Raw genomic sequence first — 17,726 nt, 5'->3', positions numbered from 1 at the left:
CATAAAACTTAATAGGTGCTTTTCAAATTAAACATCTTTCAGTAATTAACATAACAATCTATATAGTATAGTATGACTTCCATAAGTTCACTAACACCACTCCATGAACAAAGCAAATATTTAAGACCCTAGTATCAGGATCTTTGAAATAAAATATCTTACATGACAAGTCATTTGCAGAACTCGGAAAGGATGAAATTGTAACAAGATACATTGGTAATCAATTAAAAAAATTTTGTTTCACTATCTTGGACTGCTGAGACACAGATTATGATTTGCCTATGACTGCTCAATCTAGAACACTACTGAATAACGAGCAGGTATTGCTTCAATCCCATTATACCATTTCTGCTCAACAATAACTGCAATAAACCTTGTAAGATAGGAAAGCCATTATCTTAAATATATCTACCAACGAACAAACCTTCAGAGTGGAGTATGTGAAACATTCAAAGCTTATAAAAAGCCTTGAATTCTCAGACATGAATAATGGTGACCTAGAGAACCAGAGAGAATTGAGCATATAGCCTCATTTTCATAAAATATTCATGATACAGACATTCCATAAAAAGTGTGTTAAGAGAATCACATTTCTAGGTGGACTGTTAGGTCATATTACAACTATTCTGAGTTATACCTGCTAACATAACATTAACATTGCTCATTACCACACAGCAAGACCTATTTCTGTGTACATATATAATCAAGAGAAGGTTGTGCAACTTCCACAACACTCCAGACAGACAGTCAAGAGAAATTGTGTATAAAAAGGCAGACTGTGTTGCTGTCTGGAGTCAATAAAAACATAGCCATAAAATGAATTTACTGTTTCCTCTGGAATTTCCCCATTTTACAAAAGTAAAATTCTTAAATGAAAAACCGGAATAAAAAATCCCCCATACATTCAACAAGTTTCAGCTATTCATAAGGTTGCACACAGATTTGCATCAGAATGGACTGTAGAGCTCAGTATAGGAAACTCTCAGTCTTACAAAAGACTTTACAGTCAATTGCAAGAATACCAAGTAAAACAGAGGTTGCAGCTCAAGTATACACAAAATGTTTATAGGCAGCGAAATCTTTCTGTATCTACCAAGTAGTTTTTCTTCATTGACCAGTTCAATGATTTCTAGTGCTTATACAAGCACCAGAAAGAAATTTAAAAAATGTTGCCATTTTCTGGACACAACAGTAGTTTCCCAACTAAGCTTTTAAAGAATCTTTAAGGCCAGTAATAACATTTACATAAAGCAGGAGAAAAAAAAACCTCACAGGAAACAAACAAGGGAACACAGAATTTTGCACAGCAGTTTGCTGGAATTTTTTAAGGAAATTAGTTTGAAACTCAGACACTTATATTGACCAAAACAGGCACTGGCAGATACCTGAAAATGAAATTATACAAATTGTTCAACACAGTACTTCAGGATCAAAGTTTTTTTCCAGCATGAAGAAAAAATGCTGTGAGAAGCACTGAGAAAATCAAGATCATGATGGAAAATGGGATATGCTTTTCTTTGTCACCTAGTGTAACTCAGTAGAAAGTGTATTTCAGACTAGTGATAGCTAGATGAACTACAACAGTTTAAACCCATGATAAAGCTGCCTGCAGCTTCTGACACAGGCCCTGTACCCAGCGGGTACTGAAAATAAGATACAATTAGTTGAGTTTCATAGTGACCTCTTCTTACCGTAAATAGTTCAAATGAAAAACTTACTTAATTTTCACTTGTGTTTTAGGGAACTTCCAGTCCTGCTCCCAGCTTTTCAGCTCTCATCTTCTCTAGTCTGTTCTTGAGTTAAAACAAACTGTCCACATAGAGATCACAAATACATGCTTGTAAACATTAAAAAATTGGTCTTGAAAGTATGGCAAACACTTGATCTCTGCAATAACTTCTAGCCCTGAAGTGGGCTCTAAAGTTTGTGAAAGCTGCATTAGAAAAGAAATCTGGTGAGAAATTCAAAAGACTTAATAGAAAATTATTAACCTTACCAAAGTTTAGCCTCATCAAAGGAGAAAGAATGGATGCCCAGTTTACAGGTGGATACTGATGGCTTTCTCCAACTAATGCAATGGGTGTCAGCGCTACTTTCACCAGCTCAGCTGAGACAGATTCAGGGCCTACAACAGAAGGTTTAATCAGAGTCTGAGTTCTACACACACACTTCTCTTTGCAAATCAGAGGGAGTTATTAGGGTCACTGTTTACAGTTGTAACCAATTTCCCAGAGGGATTTCTTCTTACCTTTCTTTCCACTTTCAATGGCAAAGTCAATGGCTGCCCTGATAAGGCTGTTTTCAGGCAAGTAGCTAAAATCTGGTGGAACTGTGAAGAGAAAAGACTGTTTGTATACTAAAATGGGCCAGCAGAAATTATAACATTATTATAAGCATGTTATAACATTAAAACATGAGGTATCTGATTCAAAGGCTGTCATGTCATTTAATAGGGCTGTAATGTCTAGCCTGTGCTGTCTAATGGGTCTCTTCCCTCGATGCCTGTTTAGCACCTGTGGCCACTTCTACATGTTCTTTAACCAGCAATAATAAAGCCTCTTACCTGATGCCCTGTTCTGGGTAGAGGACAAACAGGACATATGAAGGCAGCCCAATAGTCCTGCTGCATTCGTCTGAAGGCCAATCTGCCCTGAAAAACTGATTATCTGTTGAGACAATAAGCCACTAGTTAAGACAGACTTCTGCTGCTGCCTCATTCAGGCTGGACACAGACATTATGCAGTTTCTTTAAACAGATTTGGCCTGTGTGTGCAAAGTGACACAGTACAATATCCAAACTGTTAGTGCAATACCCAAAGCAGGAAACAGAGGATACTTTCTTACCTGTGTAAGGGTTCTGATGACTTCATTCAGCTTATTTTGAAACTGGGAAGACTGAATGCTTTCAGATTTCAGCTGCCAGAGAAAAAGAAAGCAAAAATGATATGAATTTTCTAAGGGGTAAAAAAGAATCAACAAAATAGATTAACAGGTGCTGAAAAGACAGTTTATATTTGCACCCATGCCTTTTTGTGGGGGAGTGGAGGACAAACAGAGAAAGCCTACATGGCGGTAAACTTTTCCCCAGTGGCACTGCACATCAACCATATAATGTGAAAATGGAACAGACCCCATTTTACACATTGTAATTCCATCTCTCTTGGTTCATACCCAACATGACTGACTATTGCATAAATGGTATGCAATACCAATGCAATGCCCTGGTATACAACCACTGATGTAAGGATGCAGAAGATGTAATTCCATCTTGCCTTGTATGTTCTTGTATGCTTGTATGTTCTCACCTGTACCATGCCTCCTTCAGAGCCCACCAGTGCAACCAGCCCACTGATAGCAGCCAGACGTTGCATTGTTGGAGAACCCTGGAACAGTAATTCAGGATCAGTGAATCCATGTGGTCACACAGCACTACTGAAGGACAAAACACTTGTTTCTTCCAACTTAAAAACCATGACTGCTATCACTTGCACATCTCATCTCAGCAACCTCTTCAGGTCAGCCCTTCAGCGTGCTGGATAATTATTCATCCCTTTCAAGGTGAATGAAGGATTTATATGGAGCTTCCCCACCCTCCCTGCCCCAATCCAAAATCATCTTGGATTTCTCCCAAATAACGTTATGCTAGAAAGTCTGTATAAGCCAGTGCAAGTCACTCTGAAACACTGTTTCTTTATTGATAATTACCTTCAGATGCAATCTTGATGTGAAAGTTTAGAGTTTGATTTCAAACAAACGATTTTTGTTACAATGAGATAAATAAAAATTTTTGTCACAACTGAGGCACTAAAATTACCATTCTGTTGGGCTTTGATAAGTAGCACCCCATTTCACAAGGCATCTTCATTCACTAACCTAGATTTTATCCTTGGATAGTGTTAGTTAAAATGTCCAAATTAAGATCTCATTGCCATAAGCATTACCCATAAATCATCCAAGCAGAAGAAAAAAATTTCCCTTTAGTAAACAGACCAAAAACTTTTTCTTCCAAATATTAATCAAAATGCATGTTCTGATAGACCTAACCTACCCTAGCATCAGATCTGCAGAAGCAAGGAAAAATTACAGCCCTACTTTTCATTTAAAATCACCTCCTCCCCAAAAAACAGGCTATGAATTCCAACCCCTTTACCTCTGCAAGCACAACTTTTATCCAGGCAGGCATTAGTCTGTTACTTAGATCTTCAGCTCTCCCATGACCACAAGCTGACAATCCATGTACTATTGCACCTAGAGCTAAAGCAAAACTGTGGGTCTGTAAGGTGAAAAAGGCACATTAAAAAAGATATTCCTGAGGATGCTATTTTTTTTTTTTTAATTGCAACATTACTTACATATTTATTATATCCAAATAATTAGGTGTAATGTCTTTGTCTAAAATACTAGATGTTTTCTTATTTAATGTATTTCCTCATGTCAAGTGATATAGAATTTTTTGAGATTAAATACTGATCTTTTAAAGATAGGTAGCTCTGGACCCTTTATTTTAGAGTAGACTTTCTCATAGTAAGATAAAAAGCTGTAGCAAAGGTAGTTTCTTTTTACTCCCTATTTTCCAGATAAATGTTCTAAACAGTTCACTAGTGTAATAGTAGGTTTGAATCAAAATGGGTAAATGGTTGTCTTTTTTCTTTCTTTTTCCTTCCCCCCCTTTTTTCTCACAAACATTAAACAAAAAAGAAAACACACTGAAATACAGAGATTATTTTTGGTACTTTGAGGGTAACCCTAGGACACTAGGGATGAAAGAGACACTTGGAGGGATAGCTGTGGCTGTGGTTATGATGCACTGTCTGAAGGCTAAGGGAAAGCTAAAATTCAGAAAAGCACAGTAGATGTATTTTCCTATCAAGAAAAATAATCTAAAGAAACATGTTACTAAGGAGACAAAATTTTGCAGGACTCAGAGACTAAAGACATGAAAAACTCAAAAGTAAGAACCTATCTTTTAAATGCTGTCAAATATATAAAACATGTTTCATTTTACTGTCTAGTTATTGGCATACACCTGTAGACAATGCATCAAAAGATCAAGTGGTGGTCTTGGCAATTGCACGGTAAGCTTAACACACTGAATGTTAATTAATGCTGAACGTAGATAAAAAAAAATATTCTTGAAATTGCATTCTGGGACAAGCAGTATCCAACACTAAACAGGTAAGAAAAAAACAGAAGTGAAGCAAAGCCCAAACTCTGAATTATGACCTGCTGATTATTTTCCACTAAGGTCTGTAGCTTGTTCATGGCTTCCTCAGCCTTAGCTGCTTCTATGATTCCACCATTGAAAGCAGAGACACAGGAACAGGCCACAGAATAGGCAAGTACCTGAAAAAAAAAAAAAAAATTAATGCTGTTAACAAGTGCCTGATTTAACTCATTGTAGCAATCTGCACATGGAGCAATGAACCAACACAAATATCAGATAATTATTTATGTGGGAATACACAGCATGTTGTGATCCCATCAGGGCTACAAGCACATCTACAAGGACAGAAGAGTGCATGTCATCGCAGAAGGATTCACAAGGAACAGTGCATCCTATAAATATAGTAGCATGAATCCTCGGGTGCTGGCCAAATGTAATAATGTAATTATCTGTAAAATTCCTTACAGAGTTTTTAATTGAAAAAGAAAGCCTTTGCCTCTCATCCCAAACTATCTCATGATGTTAAATAGCTGCTGCTTCTCATCTCAGAAGTTGCTGTATTGAACCCAGTTTAAGTTCAGTAAAGCACTTTGAGATCTCTGGGGAGAGTAAAAGTAAGTAATTACAATGAATGAACCATTAACTGCAAAATGCTAATCTGCAAAACATACGTACTGCCAAAAAATTGAACTCCATAAAAGAAGACCTTACATAAAGAGCAATTCCAAGAGAAGAAACACAATAGTACTACCAATCTCTACTAACTCCCTTAGAAAAGGGAGGATTATGCAACTCAGCTGTTTCAGATACAGGGTTGCTTTTTTTGTGCAAAACACCCACTTTTCCCAATTCTTGTTTTCTGTTTTAAGCTCCTCTAATTTAATCAGTTTTCCTTCTCAAGTTTTATCTCAACAAGGTTACAGATTTAGTCCATGGACATTAAAACTTACAGGACACATCCTGGCAAAAGAAACTGAAACACATGCTCAAACAGTTATAAGGGGCAAGCAGGGCCATAGCAGCACTCACAAGTGCAAGATTCACATTAGCTAGTGACAGCAGGAAGGAAGGAAAGGGAAGGCATATTGAAGGAGGAAGTATTAGCATTAAGGTTCTCTCTGACAGTAACTTGCTGTTTGCCTTCTAGTAGATCAGATGAGCCACAAACAGCTCTATATAAGAGACTCATACCACAGTTACTCAGGACCCAACTTTCAACAATTTAATTTGAGATTAAGGAATTAAATAAGCACTTTATATAATTATTATCTTTTCAGGCTGTTTCTTAATGTTTGTGCAGCACTGTGAGTTATTCTATTATTATTACTATTAATATTATTTTCTTCAGCAGATATAAAACCGTATTTTGTAAAAGAAATAACAAAAACAAGTATTCTAGTACTACAGACATAAAGCTTCAGTAAAAAGTCAATAGTTACTAAACAAAGGCAACAAAATAAAAGGAAGATTTAAAATTTGCATTAAAATAGGTCATACCTCCTGGACTGATCTGCTTTGGTCCTCACTGCTATCCATGTACTTGCAGAGTTTTTGCAATGCAGTAGAAACATGCACTTGTGATTCTGTTTGGCTACTGTGACTCATAAATGAAAGAACAAGTCCTACTCCCAAAATACATCCAGTGCTTAAAGAGAAGACAAAAGAAAAAGGATTAAGTATGGCTTGGCTGCTCTGAATGCTCTTTTCACCCCAGCATGGGTTGCTGACCAAAAAGACCTCTTGTAACTACCATAGTCAATATTACAAATGTTTTTATTTCCCACATAGGTAGATAATGCTTTTTGGGAGACACAGGATGGAAAAAGAGCAGCAGAAGAAAACAGGAGTTTAAAATAGTAAGTCCTACACATACAGCCTCATTATTCCTTCTGGCCCTGAAGAACCAATAGCCTCATCCACAAGCACATCAACTAGTATGAAGGAAGTATGGATCCAAGCTTCTATGTCTGATTTATACTGAAATCTCAAATGCTGACATCACACTAAAACATACTAATTGCAGGTCCACTGGCCTGTTGCTCTCAGACTGTTGGCAAGAGGTGTTCCAGTTTGCAAAAATAACGAAATTAGTGATTGAGCCAGAGAGTGGCTACAATGGCTGCAAGAGTCACCTGTTATTCACCCACATTTCAGAACATGAATGTCAGGTATACAGTCTAACCCACAGGTACTAAAATACACATATGCAACAGCTTTAACAGGGCAGACATATCTAGCACAACTAACAGTTGCATGCTGAGGATACTTAAAATTCAACAAAAGGAACATAACTTCAAAGTACAAAAAATCATAGGGCAGATGGCACAAACAGCTTCACCGCCTCTCTTATAGAATCAGGAGTAACTGCAAAGCTCCTAAGGCTTTGCAATCTATGAAACTCTGTTTCAGTTATAAACTGAAGAAGCATCATCTTAACACATTTCATAATCTGAAATGTCTTTCCCCCTTTGAAAGACTACAAGTTTCAATTTTAATTTTGTTCTTCCTGTGTGGTTATGAAAGATAAAAGAGTATTGATTTATGACCATTATTCTTACAATGGTCTTTTCTGAGAGGAAACTTTATTTTATGCAACTTAGGCAGAAATTGTTATGGAACATCACCAAGCTAAAGCACTGGCTCAGGCAAAGAGTCTTAATGCTTATTGGAAACAACTCTTGTTCATTCCGCTTGTACCAGCCTCCTACCCACCTTCCCAGTTGTTTTTTTTTAAAAAGAGAATTCAATGTAGAAAATTATATGTAAAATCAAGATCCCTATCAAGGCTGACAAGATCAGTGAAGCATGGTTATGTGAGTTCCAGTTTGCATAGCACGCGTACCATTAAACCACGTTCTTATCTAGACACTCAAGGTAGAAAAACAAAATGAAAATTCAGTAAAAAACCCCTCTTTTTCTTGATAATGTCCTTCAGGGTGTGAGATGCCTCACTTAACACCCCTAGAAAAATGTGTTACTGAGCAGAGAGGCACATTTTCTGAGACAACTAAGAAGCCTTGCAGGGTGAGAGGTGGGTAGCAGAGCGCTGCCACCAGCTGGTCATAAACCTCAGGGGAGACACATAATTACTTCAGAGAAAAGGAAACTCCATCCCCCCACATCTGCACTGCATAATATACCTACTCTCAAAAAACTTGCAACCCATTTCAGGGGAAAAATAATTGTCATTTTAGCACAGGTGAAACACTGATGAAAAGGTGAGGGCAATGCTTAGGTGCCACAGCTGGCGATGATTATCATACTGCATGAAAAGGTAGAAAGGCCATCACTTTGGAATAGCAGTTTAAGAGTGTACAAATGCCAAACTTAGTCAAGTCTGCCACATTTGCAGCTTTTTATTACTTCTCTGCTCACATAGAGTGTTCCCATTACACACCAACTTGCCATTAAGCTTTAAAGAATGTAGCCATTAAGCTTAGCATAAAAAAAAAACTACCAACCCTTCAATCTTCCCATTTCTGCTTGCCAGTGTTTCACATCCTTCTGGCAACCTTTTGCTGCTAAAGAAGTCTAGTTTGGCTCTTCTGTGAGGTATTTATCTCCAGCTAACAAACTGCACAAACTAGCGGCAACAGGTGTAACAAAGTGAAGCAGTAGATACTTCCTCTGTGCATCATGTGTTACTCCCCTGTGCCACTCAACAGGCAACTCAAATCCTGGTTAAGCTATACGTGTTCACAGCCCAATGGTGTGCAACTGTGACTCCTCACACCTTTTCAGAAGGTCCAGTGGAGAGGTGAAGACCAAGGCAAATAGGAATTATTGCTCTGTTTCCTTTGATCAGGGAAGAATTATGTTCAAAATCAAATACATGAGTAGAACACTGATCCAAATGGAGAAAAGGATACCAACAAAAGTGGAACAAGTTAATGGGAGGCTACTGAGGCAGCACGGCTGGAGACTGTGGTTGAAAGCAGAGGCTGTGGGACCACAGCTAGTTCATCTGCAAAAGGGGATGGCTTTGGGGGCACCCAACAGCGTCTCTGGCACAGACAGGAAAGGTGAGAGGCGATGTAGCTGGGCTCTGCATGGTGGGAGGTTGAGAGGCAGCAGACACAAGCTAAAACATCTGAAACATCTGATTTTCACATCAAGATAACAGTTCAAAAGTGGAGCCAGGGCCCAGAGACACTGTGCTATCTTAAGTTTTGGTGGTTTCAAACCCTGACTGTAAAGCCTTGGGTAACACAGTCCAAATCCATAGCTGAGTCTGTTCTAGAGAGGGATATGGATCTTTGAGGGTCCTTATGAGCCTTTGCTAATTGCTGATTCTATGGAAGTACTCAAAACAGGCCATCCCCTCAGTCTATCCTTCTAATCTTTGTATAATTAAGGAATAATGACATGAATTAAAAAGGTGGAACTCAAAATAAAGTATCATCAATAATGAAGACTCACTTGTACTCAAGACTGGTGTCAAAGCAGCAGTCTTCCAGTGCATCCAGGGACTTCATTAGAGCTAAGTTCATCTGTTGACCAGGTACATCACTGCAATAGTACAACAAAACAAAACAGAAAAATAATCCACAACACAGCTCTGCTCTTTAAAATACAGATTAATAAGAGTTATTTTCTTGTAGCAGGTTCCCATACTAGTCTGTAAGCAATAACTATGTGATTGCTCATTTGTATCATATTCATAGAAATTTACTTGTATACAAATAATAAAAACATTTTAAAACCTTTACTGGCAACTGTTATTGCTACAACACTCAGAAAGAAACCCAGCATCCAGAATTTTTAAGATGTGCCTGACAATATGAGGATACTGATAGAACATGATCTCAGCTAGATCTGTAACTACTTATAAGCTGAAAATTCATGACATTTGAAGTCATAAACTCCATAAATCTCAACTTACTGATAAAGAAGGAAGCATTTACATCTCACATTAAAGTCATCACAGGGACTGCACTCTTGACAAAACATGTACACAATTTTCTTAATGAACTGGAAACCTCTAATAAAAAACTATAGCTATAGCTAATATAAAATCCCTAAAGGTTTTGCTGTTATTGCAAGTCAGAGTTTTTAAGAACGTGTGTGATTAAGCTTTGAAATTATGCAGGACAGTTGAAGAGGAAACATCAAAGAAATTATTAGATAAATGTATTAATTTCAACACCCCTCACCATAAAAAACAAACCCAAAATAAAGATTCATATACTCCAAAATACCAAGCTGACCTAATATAATTCTCTTTAAGAGCCTTTTAAAGTTTGTGTGTAGCTCAGATGTCACCGCTGGCTAATGACAGTCCATGACCAAATTGTTTGGCTGTGTCATAGGCAGCAAGACATCAACACATCAAAGCATGAAGATTAGAACAGATCAATGCTGCACAGTATTTTAAAAAAGGCGTGTTGGAAACATCAGCTTTGTTGAGCAAATAAATAGCTGTCAGCCAAATTTGTTTGCTAGTTGTGCTTATGAACCAATAAAAGTATTTATATGGGAATATAGGCAGACAGAATCCCTAGTAGTCAAGAAGTAGGCAGAATATAAAGCCAAACCTGCTTCTTAATTTCTCTGGGATAAGTGGAAATTTGCAACTGAGGCAAACCCTTCTGTAAAGGAGGCATTTTCTACCAACGTCACAACACCTCTTTGCTGCCAACATGGTACACCTTCAAGACAGTGCACCACGCTACTTCAGCTGCAGCTCCACACTCCTACACGTAACTCACAGTGCAACTGGACACCACCCAGGGTCCAGAACACCACTTAGAAAAGAAACGAGAACTGTTTTACAATTAAATCTCCTGGGGCAGCCAGTCCACTTTAGAAGCTGTGAGGGTCTTCTAGCTGACCACTTTGCAAGTGAACCTTAGGATATCATGAAAATTAACTGTTCATCCTGAAAGAATGGCAAAATATCCAGGATAGCACTGGTAGATAGAGCCTGAAGACTGATAATAAGGGACACCTTTTAAGAAACATTGCAAAGTCTCTCAAGGATCATTTGCCTATGACTTGCAAATACCTCAATTCCTCATAACTTAGGGGCACATGCAGGAAAAAGAAGGAGGTTATTTACACACCTACATTACACATAGTAACCTTACCTGACTTTTTCTTCATACAAACGTGAAATAAACATCCCCAAACCAAGGCCCATGTGGACTTGAACTGCTTGAGACTCATCAGCATTTGGTTTCCCAGGTAACCTGTCAGATAGCATATTCAGGACCTCCTCAATCTTCTCCTTGCAGGATACAATGAAAACTGGCACCAGGAGAGACAAAGCAGTGGCCGCACACGAACGAGCTATAATGCTAGCAGTATTTTCACCTGAATAGGATTTCTAGAAAGAAAAAAAATTATTTATTTTTTTCATTTTCCTTTTAAAGGAAGGAAATAAAATTCATTTCCAGGTACTAACACTCAGCACTTCAGGAATTTAAAATAAATACCGACAGCAGCACAGATGTATTGCATGAACAGTAGTTCATGGAATTGTCTACAGTAATTTTTCATTTACCTTACCTTGCAGGCAGCTTAAAACTAGGGTAATTAAGAATACAAAATATAAGTGTAACTAAGATTGTTAAGTATGAAACTGTAAACAAAGAATAAGACATGTTGCAACTAAAATTTAACAGCTAGTCTGCACATAAATACATTGGTCTATTGTAGTTTTCACCTTCCCTGATAAGATATCTAGCAGCATGAATAGAAGGGAAAAGAGAAACCAGCCATGATCCTCATATACTTCTGTATTTACAACACATCAAGAATTCAGTGAGCTGGAAAAAGGACTACCTCAAAAGCCTAAGATGACAAAATATGAGAACCTGCAAGATAACCAGTAGAGATGCTTTCTAGCAGAAAGATGCCTTATGAAGTTTTTTAATTCCTTTTCAGTTTGAAAGGTAAAATCCATACAGCTACCAAAACAATGGACTGATTCTAAGTATTAGTCTAATCTATTATTTATCTATTTCCATATGCAACTTTTCCTGAAAAGGAAAAGAAAAAAAACCCTATTAGAATGTAAGGCACTCTAGGACAGTGATTTCTATTATGTGCTTTAACATTTTACAAGCTATTTTAAAAAAAATTTTATTATGCAGTGGATTTTAGAAATTAAACATTGCCACATAATTCCATCTCAAAACCACATTTTTTAAACAGCATTATTTTAAAAGGCAGGAGTCACAGAACAATTTGGTAACAACTGCTAATGCCAGCCTAGTATTATAATCTCATTACATCTCATCAATCTAGTGTTTAACACTACAATTGATTTGGTGATCTTTATCTCCTATCAATAATGACAAGGATCACATGCCAGAGCTGACTCATGTCCATCAGTAATTTTCATCTTAGAATCACAGAATGCCAAGTTGGAAGGGAACTCAAGGATCACCTGGTCCAACTTTTCAAGGTACTATTATAGTTTATATGAGATGGCTAGGCACCCTGTCAAACTGAGATGGAAAACGTCCAATTTGGGGGAATTTACCGCTTGCCTTGGGAGACTATTCCAATGTTTGACTGTCCTCATGGTGAAAAATTTACCTCCTGTGTCCTATTGGAATCTCCTCAGAAGCAACCTGTGCCCATTACCCCTTGTCTTTTCCACGCAACCCCTTGTAAATAAGGAGTGTCCATTTTCTTGGTAGCCACCCTTTAAGTACTGGAACATGGTAATAAGGATTCTCCTGTATTACAACTACTAAAGAGCTAACAGAACCAGGAAACTCCATGCTAAGAACTTCAGCTATGAAATACAGATATATTTTCTTGCCTTTAACAGCACAATACATACCTGATAGAACCATGGAAAGACTGGACCTTTAGGGTGATAGCGGCTATTCACAATACTAAAGAGGGTTTCTGTGACCATAGAAATCCAGTGTTTTGTGGGAAGAAAGTCAGGTTCAGTCTGCAAAAAACAAACCTAAATATTAATTGTTATTTTTCATTAAATCAGGTCCTACCTGAACTGAAGCTCAGCAGGTGATGTTCCAGCTATGAGACATCAGGAATAAGATTATTGCATCCTTACAAACCAACAGTAGCATAATTTATGTGCCAATGCTGACCCTCCAGCACTACTTTTTATCAAGCACTATACAATGAAAGTAAAAATTACAAGAAATGAGGCTGGTGGGGTTTTAGTGTCTAGCAGACCTCTATCTCATCTACCAAAACCAACAAATTTATTTGTTTGGGTTTTTTTTGTTTCTAGTGTGAAAGCACCTATATACTCTGTTTTAGCATAGATTACACAACAGCTGCCAGATGGCACTAATTCAGCTATGTGACATTTGAACTTCAAATGTGAGGTACTTCACATTCACTTACCATACCCCACACATCTGGTCATATTGCTTCATTATAGTCTACTAAGAGTAGAGAATCTCTTTCCTAGATTGACTCACCTCAGGCATCCTTTCAGTATCTGAGGAAAGGCTGCTTTCGTATTTGGCTACAGCAACTGCAAGACCAGTTAAGGCAAAAACAGAGTTTCCTTTCACCACTGGGCTCTCTCTGGACAGAAGAAGGGAAATGGTTGAGAAGCATAATAGAGATGTAGGCAATAAAACATGTACCTTGGTGCAGGAAAGTTAAGCTGCAGGTGGTCCAGGAGGGGAAGCCTTTGCACCTAGCAACTTTATTTTGCTGAGCTAGAAGACAGCCCAAGTCTATCACATTTCATCTTCAGGAATTAGTGAAAGAATGGGAGAAAAAAGCATACCAGTCTTTTTTCTTGTTTGTCTTTTATATAAAGCCTAATACAAAGTTGTTTAAAAACAGAAGCTTTTTTACCCTCATTCCTCAGTAATGAGTACTTCAAGTAGAATTCAAAGAAAGGGATCAGTTGGTCTTAGCTAGTACCATTTCTACAGGGGACAACACAAAAAGCTCTTCACACAGAAAATGCAAGACAGGCAGGTGCCACTTCACTGCAACATTAGCTGAGCAGCCATCACTGAAACTTCAGCTTAATAAAAAGTTTTTAATTACTCCCCTGTGCTATGAAAACATTAACATAATGGAAAATTACAGGTTTTAAAGAGTACTAACTTCTACCAGAGCACAAACTTTTATTTTATGGAACTCAAGAAAAAAACCCTGCCACTTGCAAATGAGAAAACAGAACTGTTCAGTTTCATGAAAAGATAGATGTTGATATCCCACTCATTCTCAGAAAAACATAGTGCAGTATAATCCTGCTGGAACTCTCTTAGCTGTCTTACAATAGCAGCTGAACAATACGACTGTATTAGACTACTTACAGTCTTACACTAGACCAGTACACAGTGTACCACACCTTCTGCCTCAGCCTTCCATTTCTAAAAACTTTCTCAACTGTTCCTGTAAAAATACACCTTCACTACAAACATACACATTCATTACAGATCCAAATATCTTATTTTTACAATAAAAATAATTTCTGCATTTCTGATATGCTTTTTAAACTAGGACACACAGGTCTCAGTTGAATGTCATTGACCTCTCCTGTTTGGAATACTGTAACTATTCCCTTTCAGGTAAGAGATACCTACAAATAATTACAACTAGGTGCTTAGTTAAGCTCTTTCAAGTCTCCAAATAGCTGTTGTCTTAAATAATTTACTAATTTATGTCTACAACCTTTGTTGTTGTTGATCCATTTCTAAAAATTCACATTTCATTATATACCTCAAACAGAGAAACTTATAAACCTACACATTCATGATAGCTGGATGGTTGAAATTTAAAGAAGGTAAAAATAATCAATGTAGAATGCCTCAGGAGAAAAAAGAGCAGTGTCTTACTCTGTATTGAAAATCTTGGGGGAAAATGCCAGTATCTTCTTAGAAGAAAATTAGGAAACATAAGTGCTAGAGATGTAACCTATGCACAGGAAATCCCTCTTTTGTTACCTACAGAAAATTCATCACTCCCTCTCAAGTTAGGCAATGCTGTTATCTCAACAAGTTTTGCTAGAACTAGACTTACAACAATGACAATGCACCGTCCATTTGGATCATGATTAGGGTCAAGGCCAGAAGAGCTGACATTGCTGTGGGAGTCTGCTATAGACCTCCCAACCAGGGCAGTGAGGTAGATGAACTCTTTTATAAATACCTGGGTGAAATCTCACAGTCGTTTGCCCTTGTCCTTGTGGGGGACTTCAACTTTCCTTATGTCTGCTGGAACTACAACCCAGCAGAGAGAGAACAGTCCCAGAGGTTCCTGGGATGTGTCAAAGATAACTTCCTGACACAGCTGGTGAGTGAACCAACCAGGGAAGCTGCCCTGCTAGACCTGCTCTTTGTGAACAGGGAAGGTCTGTTAGAAGATGTGATGGTTGGAGGCTGTCTTGGGCAGAGTGACCATGAATTGTTAAGAGTTCTCTCTTAGAGATGCCAGGAGGGGGGGCAGCAAAACTGCCACCCTAGACTTCAGAAGGGCAAACTTTAACTCAGTAGCCTTATTGCCAGAATCCCTTGGGAATCTGTTCTGAAGGGTACAGGAGTCCAGGAAGGCTGGACACTCATCAAGGATGAAATCTTGAAGGTGCAGGAGCAGGCCATCTCCATGTGCTCTAAGGCAAGAAAGCGGCATGAAAGACCAGCCTGGCTGAACATGGAGCTCTGGCTGCCACTTGGGGAGAGAAAGAGAATCTGTGGCCTCTGGAGGAAGGGGCAGGTCACTCATAAGGACTACAAAAACGCAATGAAGCTATTCAGGGAATAAGAAGGTCCGAGGCCCAGCTAGAAATTAATGTAGCCTCCATGGTAAAGAACAACAAGAAAAGCTTCTATAAATACATTAACAATAAAGGAAAGACATGAGAGACCCTCCATCCCCTATTAGATGCAGAAGGAAGCATGATGACACAGGATGAGGAATAGTAGCAAAAATAGTTATGTGAAGGGAATCCAACTCCCTAAGCTAAGTGACAGGGACGAGGAGCAGAATGATCCTTCCACAATCCAGGAGGAGATGGTCAGTGACCTTCTACACCACACAGATGTACACAAATCTATGTGGCTGGATGGGATGCACCCAATAGTGACGAAAAGAGCTGGCAGGGCTGCTCACCCAGCCACTTTCCATCATTTACTAGCAGTCCTGGCTGACTGGGGAGGTACCAGCAGATTGGAAATCAGCCAGTGTTACCCCCATATATAAGAAGAGACAGCAGAATGATCTGGGAAATTACAGGCCTGTTAGTCTGACTTCAGTACCAGGCAAGCCGATGGAGCAGATCATCCTGAGTACCATTATGTGGTACATACAGAACAACCAGGTGATCAGGCCCAGTCAGCATGGGTTCAAGAAGGGCAGGTCCTGTTTGACTAACCTCATCTCCTTCTGTGACAGGGTGACCTGCTCACTGGACAAGGGGAGGGCTGCAGATGCTGTCTGCCTTGATTTTAGCAAGGCCTTTGACAGAATTTCGCGCTGTATTCTCTTAGAGAAGGTGGCTGCTCATGGCTTGGATGTGCACACACTTTGCTGGATAAAAACCTCAAAGGACAAGGTGGGGAAGAGTTCCTATACTCAATAGCAGTCATATGAAATGATGAAATTGGCAGATCACCAATTGCAGAAAATATTCTCTTACACCTTCTGTCACAAAAGAGAACCCCTTATTGTCTGTAATAAATCAGCAGTTCTTACTTGGAAGCACCCTTGATGACATCAGTCAACATATCTCTGACCCTGCAACAGAAACAAAGAATTTACACCATGTTAATTATACTATAGCATTAACTCAGCTCATTTCCCCTTTTGATTTAACATTTGTCCATTCCAGGTAAACAATTATCTCATCTAGCTATTGGAAGATTTAGTGCAAATTAATCACAAGCATTAGAACTGTAAAAGTGCTTATGTACCACTCAACGTTTCTTTGTGATTATGCACACTACCAATGTTTTATAAAAGGTTATTACTTATTATATTAAATATAAATGTATGTATTATTTATTATTCATACCAGTTTTTGTAAAATGTAAGTTTGTGCAACAGCCATAAACCTGTTCTCTGACCTGTCACACAGAAGTTTCCACATCACTATGCTATTTCTTAACATAATAAAATAGGATGCTTTACAACAGACTACGATAACACTGTAACCAACACTCCCTATACTCCTGCAACCCACAATGGGCAGTCAAGCTATCAGGCAGTAAAGTAACCTGAATTAATTTAAATGACAGCCATGGGAGTAGTTACAGTCTCTAATACATTACTGTAGTTGATTTATAATAAGCTGCTTGTCTGCATTTGTTTAGTTTCACATTTGAGAGAAGCAAAGATGCAGTGAATCTTCTATATTGCTAGGTTTGGTCGAGGAAAGAGATCCTCTATACTGCAACACTACAATGCCATCCTGGCCATGACTGTAATTCTACAGAAAAAGATACTCCAAACACAGTTCCACAACATGTGATTAGAAGACTGAAAATGCACACCTTGTAAAACAGGATCATGCTGTAAGGCTGAGTTATACCCAGGCTTTAAAATAAATCTACTTAGGCTTCCCTTCATAACCACACTGTTTTTGCACAGTTTCAAACTCACCTACACTAGAAAC

The 17,726-nt window shown here is 38.3% G+C and overlaps 1 protein-coding gene across 1 annotated transcript in view; it reads right to left on the bottom strand.

The window, feature by feature from the left end:
- Positions 1 to 17,726, bottom strand: part of FOCAD (focadhesin) — a 93,121-nt gene that overhangs the window by 9,399 nt on the left and 65,996 nt on the right. Inside the window, exons 23-35 of the mRNA XM_010008435.1 lie at positions 16,808 to 16,849; positions 13,573 to 13,681; positions 12,957 to 13,073; positions 11,251 to 11,489; positions 9,584 to 9,673; positions 6,662 to 6,809; positions 5,224 to 5,343; positions 4,151 to 4,273; positions 3,306 to 3,383; positions 2,845 to 2,916; positions 2,564 to 2,666; positions 2,249 to 2,329; positions 1,997 to 2,125 (exon numbers count right to left, since the gene is read on the bottom strand). Of these exons, the coding sequence (XP_010006737.1) occupies positions 1,997 to 2,125; positions 2,249 to 2,329; positions 2,564 to 2,666; positions 2,845 to 2,916; positions 3,306 to 3,383; positions 4,151 to 4,273; positions 5,224 to 5,343; positions 6,662 to 6,809; positions 9,584 to 9,673; positions 11,251 to 11,489; positions 12,957 to 13,073; positions 13,573 to 13,681; positions 16,808 to 16,849 (1,451 nt within the window). The remainder of the gene's footprint in view (positions 1 to 1,996; positions 2,126 to 2,248; positions 2,330 to 2,563; positions 2,667 to 2,844; positions 2,917 to 3,305; positions 3,384 to 4,150; positions 4,274 to 5,223; positions 5,344 to 6,661; positions 6,810 to 9,583; positions 9,674 to 11,250; positions 11,490 to 12,956; positions 13,074 to 13,572; positions 13,682 to 16,807; positions 16,850 to 17,726) is intronic.

This window comes from Chaetura pelagica, unplaced genomic scaffold (genome assembly GCF_000747805.2).
Source record: "Chaetura pelagica isolate M959 unplaced genomic scaffold, ChaPel_1.0 scaffold232, whole genome shotgun sequence".
Lineage (NCBI taxonomy): Eukaryota > Metazoa > Chordata > Aves > Apodiformes > Apodidae > Chaetura > Chaetura pelagica.
Note: the sequence above shows the minus strand (reverse complement) of the source record. Positions and strands in the feature narration are given on the sequence as shown.